This window comes from Sorex fumeus, unplaced genomic scaffold, assembly GCF_029834395.1.
Source record: "Sorex fumeus unplaced genomic scaffold, SorFum_2.1 ptg000075l, whole genome shotgun sequence".
Taxonomy (NCBI): domain Eukaryota; kingdom Metazoa; phylum Chordata; class Mammalia; order Eulipotyphla; family Soricidae; genus Sorex; species Sorex fumeus.
Genome location: NW_026606132.1, coordinates 1,068,117 through 1,074,084, shown reverse-complemented (window position 1 = coordinate 1,074,084; position 5,968 = coordinate 1,068,117). Strand labels below are relative to the sequence as shown.

The following is a 5,968-nucleotide window of genomic DNA, read 5'->3' as shown; positions in this document are numbered from 1 at the left end:
TGCTTTTTTTGGTGAAACCCATCCTGATTTAGGGAGTCACTGGTAGAGAAGGTAGACTGAACTCTGATGAATTTTTAAGATTTTGGACTCACATTTATTTTGAATCTTAAAAACTGAGTTTCAGAAATCCATAGAATCTTCTGAGCCATGTCCCTATTAGGAAGCGTTTGCCTCTTGATATGAGACTCCCTAAGGTAAATGCATCACCACTTATGTCAAGGAAAGAGTAGAAAAAAACAGGGGAAATGTCCTCTCTGTTCACTCTCCAGGGCATATTTTCCTACACTTTTAGGTAACTGTTAGGTAAATAAACCTAGTAGAGTGAAAAGTAAAATTTGTTCCCAAGGAAAAATATCAGGACCTTTGAGTTATATATTATATGGCAATTTTGGCATTTTGACCCCCTCCCATAGCACAATTCTTTTTTTTAATTGCTTCTATTTCTCTATTTTTCTCAGGTCATGAATCTCAAAGATATGGGTAATCTGACCATAATCAAGGAATTTCTTCTCCTTGGATTTGGGAATCTCCATGGGTTAAATTATTTCCTATTTGTGATATTTCTAGGAATCTACATAGTTACCTTACTGGGGAACATTCTCATCCTTACAGTCATTTCCCTGGATCGCAGCCTCCAAAACCCGATGTACTTTTTTCTCTCCAATTTCTCCTTCCTTGAGATCTGGTACACTACCTCCATTTCTCCTAAGATGCTGAAGACCCTTATGTCAGGTACTGAGGTAATTTCCTTTGCAGGTTGTGTGGCCCAGTTTTACTTTTTTGGTTCCATGGCAGTAGTTGAGTGTTTTCTGCTAGCAGCCATGTCTTATGACCGCTACCTTGCTATCTGCAGCCCCCTTCAATACCCAACCCTCATGAACTTTCACACGTGCATCCTGCTTGCAGGTGGTTCTTGGCTGGGTGGATTCTTAACGCCAGTTGTTACTGTCACGATGACCTTCCAGCTGCCATTCTGTGCAGCCTATGAGGTTGATCATTTCTTCTGTGACTTGGCTCCCGTGCTGAAGCTGGCCTGCTCCGGTGCTGAAGCCGTTGAGAAAACCACCTTCCTCATGGCCACTTTTGTCACCATGGTGCCTTTCCTACTGACAGTGGCCTCCTATATCCGCATTGTTGCAGCTGTGCTTAGGATTCCTTCAGCTTCGGGAAAGCAACGAGCCTTTTCTACCTGCTCCTCCCACCTCATTGTGGTCACTCTGTACTATGGGACACTTGGAACAGTGTACGCCGTTCCCACAGCAACCCAGACTGCTGCTCTTAACAAGATCTTCTCCTTACTCTACACAGTGGTTACCCCCATGATTAACCCCATAGTATACAGCCTAAGAAACAAGGATGTTAAAAAGGCAGTGAGAAAGCTCATGAGTCATTGGGCATATTTTAAGTGAACCTAATGGCCCTCACCATCACCAGGGAGTCCATTTTATCAGAGCAATCTGGGATTCTATGAAGGATGCCAGATATTTGGGGCTCCAGACTATTTTAGCTGCACTCTTTCTAGAGCAAGGAATAAGAAAGCAGGAGCCCGCCATCAGGTCCTGCCTAGGATTTGCAGTAATAGTGTAGTTTTTCAGACAAATGTAACTTTACCAAACTGTACAATCATATGAAGATGACTTTTAGGAAAACATTATAAAGATCCAGGCCAGTATGCCACAAATCTCTCTCACTCTTGCTCTATATCTCTCATGCAAATACCTCTCGATACTAAGGTTTTTATCTATTATACACATTTTCTCATATACACGTATATTCACACCTAAAAATTCATATTCCTTATGCATTACACAGCCAAATTTGTCTCCTTCTGTTTCCCATTATGTCTTGTGCCTAGAAATGCCTTCACTCTGTCTTTTCTCAGTGTTCATGATAAAAATTATCTCTAAAATTCTAGAGTAGCTATTGACTGTGCCACACTTAAACATCAAGCCTAGTAAAGACTGGTGTAACATCATCCTTATTTTCTTTAGTGGATTCTATAATGTTGCTATTCTCAGAGAAGGTGTAAAATAATTTTTACTGGGGTCAGAAAGATAGAAAAGAGAGTAAGACATTTGCCTTGCATTTGGTGAATCTGGGTTTGATCCTGGGTACTGCATAGGGTCCCCTGAGACTCCAGTAGTGATACCCTGAATGTTGAGTGAAGAGTGATACATGAACACCACTGATACATGGCCCCCAAAACAAAAATAACAAAAATTATTATTTGTTGGTTAAATGAATCAATGACCAAACAAAGCTATGGAGGTTTGGCAGATGAAGTTAGGGAGGTAAGACACATTTATATTACCCTCCACCTTTCCTGACTACATTGTATTTTTTCCTACTCACTCTTCTGCTTATTATTTTAGATTTCCCCCAGCTCCTCCCACTGGCAACTCAAACTGAGAGTATTTCATTAATCCTCTCCACAGAAGTCAGATGTGTCATTCTGAAATCCAAATTTGATCCTTTCCATCTCTGTTCAATCCCAGGTTCAATATCCAGTTTGATCCCCAGGTCCAATCCCTAGCACCATATATAATTCTCTGAGCCCCACCGGAAATGATTCCTGAGCACAGAGCCATGAGTAATCCCAGAGCACCATTGAGTAAGGCCCAACCTCCCCACCCCAAACCAAAAAAAAATAACAGAAAAAAAATTTTAGATAATCTCTATTATCTTTAAAGACAATACCATATGCTTGCCCTGTCTCTTCTATGGCATGTAGAACCAGAGTGGGGTCTAAAAAGTAGCTGTTCAAGTAAGACACTTTACCTCAACCCTTTCCTTTCCTATTAGTTTCCAATCACTAACTTCTGGCCTATGAAGAACTTTAAAGGAAGAGCTAATCTCGATCATCAGCAATGTGCGTGCTTTACCTCATTTCACTTATTCACCCTCCAGGTGAACCTTAGCAGAAATACACATAGACCCTGCCCGAACCTCCAGCTAAAGTATGAGTCAAGGAATGCCAGGCAGTTAGGAAAACACTTTCCCAGCTGATTGTTCCCATAGCTTTCCTGACCACCCACAGAGCTCCTTCTTGTATAGAGTCTAATTGTCTCTAATCTAGTTTTAACTTCTTGTAATTACTCTCAATTAAGAAATAGAGTCTGTAGAACACACTTCTTGTGGTTAAGACATGTATCCTGTGTAGAAGTGTAATTACTTTTCAGCCTCTCAGGGATTCTGCCTTCTATGCAGATGCAAATGCCTCAATTGATTCATCCATCCATGTCCTTTGTCTCTTGAGTCCAAGTTTCTGAGATAGGATATGGGGTTTGTCTAATGTATTGGCCATTTGGAAATTTGCAAAACAAGTACCTAAGAGCAGCTAAATTTAGAAATCTCAAATAACTTTCCATTGGCTTTTAGATAAAGTTTAAATGCCCTATTGAAATGACCGATTTTACCTGCCTCAACATCCTAAGAGCAAAAGAGAAAAGTCTTGCTTCATTCACTATCCAGTCTTATTCTTAGCTGCTTTCTAGCTCTCTGAATTTCTTTACTCTGGATTTCTTTAAGTTCCTGAGATCTGTTAACTGCTACAAACTTTTCCATATTTTGTTTTTTGTCCTTTTCCTGACCACATTTTCACTTAACTCATTCTATATTTGTTTGTATGAGTTTGAGCCACACCCAGCATGCTTACAGACTCCATTTGAGCTTTAGTCCTGATACTGTTCTGGGGACCATACAGTGTCTGTGGCTGTGATTGAAACCATGTATCTTGTATGTAAGACATGTACTCCTTACCTTTGAGCTTTAATTTGACTTATTCTTTAGAACTCATGAGACTTCTTTATTATATTCTGCTTGTGATTCTCATATTTTCCTTATAACTTTTTCACAATTGCAATTTATATATATATATATATATATATATATATATATAACTATGTATAAAGTGAGAGAGAGAAATGGTGAGAAAAGTCAGATAGATCCACTGACTGTATTATAAATTTCACAAGGGCAAAGTCTACATTTGCTTTGCTTAAACTGAATCCACACTATCCAGTTCATACGGAGCTTATTAGAGAATACCTGTGTTATTCTTCTTAACAAAATAATGAAAGAAACATTTAAAGTCATTTTATTTATTAGGTAAAGCATTATGTTTCTCTTGTCCAATATCTGGTTATTTAATCTTCTTGTAGGACAATCAGTTTCACTCTGTTCCCCAAACTAAAATGCACCTTCATATTCACTGCTTATCATCTCCTAAATTCCCTTAAAAGAACTCGAGGAGGATAAAGGATTAGGACAACTCATATCTATGGGTGAGAAACATGTCAAAGTGCATGTCTTATTCACAGTGGTACTACAGTCTCCCTGTGAACATGATGGGCAGTACTTTTATATTGTTGTGATTTTGTTAATACACTTGCTTCTGCAATGTGAACAGATTTTTTCTACTTAGTGAAACATTATGTTAATGACTTAACAGAGCAATTAATATCAAATCAAATTTAACTTTTACGTTTTTGTACAAGCCATAGAGAAATTATTCCCATTAACCTGATCAGTACAAACTGTCGTGCTAGATTAAAAGAGCTCCAGCTTATACCACTTATACCTTAACCCCCACTGTTTTGACCAGATGGTGTGATAATAATTCAGCGGCTGCTCAGGAAAGAGGGAGAAGGAATCTGGGAATGGGTACATCAGGGGCAAGAAGAAGACAAATGGCCTTCCAACCTGGTCTAAAGGAAGCTTGCCAGTAGTACCTACCTTAACTTCACGAACTTCTTAATATTAGCATATTTATACAAAGACGCCTTGCTAAGAAGTTAGAAAAATATCATGGCTATCTGAGAGGTGGCACAAAATAGTGAAGAGCTCTGTTCCAGAGAAGTATATTTGGAAGTAGAACTACAGGGAGAGAATCTCCAACAATTCCAGGTCCATAACAGCAAAAGCTATCAAAAGTTTCATAAAGTAACAAAATAGGAGACTAACACCCAAGAGTGGCTGAGATTAGTACCGTGGAGTTTTGCTCCATGGCTTGGAGGCCAGCCACACATGCTAGGGGAAAAGGGAGCTCAGATAGAGAAGGAAGCACCAAATAAAGGGTGTTTGGAGGATCGTCCCAGGATGGGAGAAGCATGCTGAAAGTAGTCTATAGACCAAACATGATTGCCACTCAATGCCTCTTTTGCAAACCACAACACCCAAAAGGAGAGAGAGAACAAAAGCGAATGCCCTGCCACAGAGGCAGGGTGGGGTGGGGGGATGGGGTGGGTGGGAGGGATACTGGGATCCGTGGTGGTGGGAAATAGGCACTGGTGGAGGGATGGGTATTTGACCATTGTATAATTGAAACCCAAGCACAAAAATTTGTATGTCTACAACTGTACCTCATGGTGTTTCACAATTAAAATTTTTTTTAAAAAGTTTCATATCAGGAGCACCAGCCAAATGAATTGATACTCAAAGTGAAAGTCAGAGTTAATTGTAGTTCAGAGCAAGAATAGTAACAAAAATTTTCAGGGAATTTTGACAAGGAGTTCTCAGACTTCTAAATTTTTTCAAATATTAATTTATGAAAGTACTTGATTTTCAAAGTTATTCATTATTGGGTTTTAGACATACAATGTTTCATCACAGATCCTGCCACCAGTTTCATCTTACCTCCACCATGTTTCCAGCTCTTCTCCTACCCCCTCATTCACCCTAGCCTGCCATCTCAACAGGCACCTATTTACCCTTTTCCTTTTTTTGCTTTCGTATTTTATTTTTATAAAGTTGTTCACAATAATTGATTACATTTGATATTCTAACACCTATCCCACCACCATATTTCAAATGTTTCCACCTCAACGCCCAGAGCCTGCCCCCAAAGTAGAACCTAAATAATTTATTTTGCATTGTTCATTGTGAATAATCCACTGAAAATGATAAAAAAAATGTTTCCTTAGAGGAAAGTGTGTGAAGATTGATGCATTTCACCGTGTAGCCATAAAGT

At 39.1% G+C, this 5,968-nt stretch overlaps 1 protein-coding gene across 1 annotated transcript; it reads left to right on the top strand.

Annotated features, from left to right (window-relative positions):
* Positions 1–476: 476 nt before the first annotated feature.
* Positions 477–1,409, top strand: LOC130038330 (olfactory receptor 11L1-like). The gene has a single exon (XM_056130226.1). It carries the CDS (start codon positions 477–479, stop codon positions 1,407–1,409), a length of 933 nt encoding a protein of 310 aa, XP_055986201.1.
* The last annotated feature ends 4,559 nt before the right edge of the window (positions 1,410–5,968 follow it).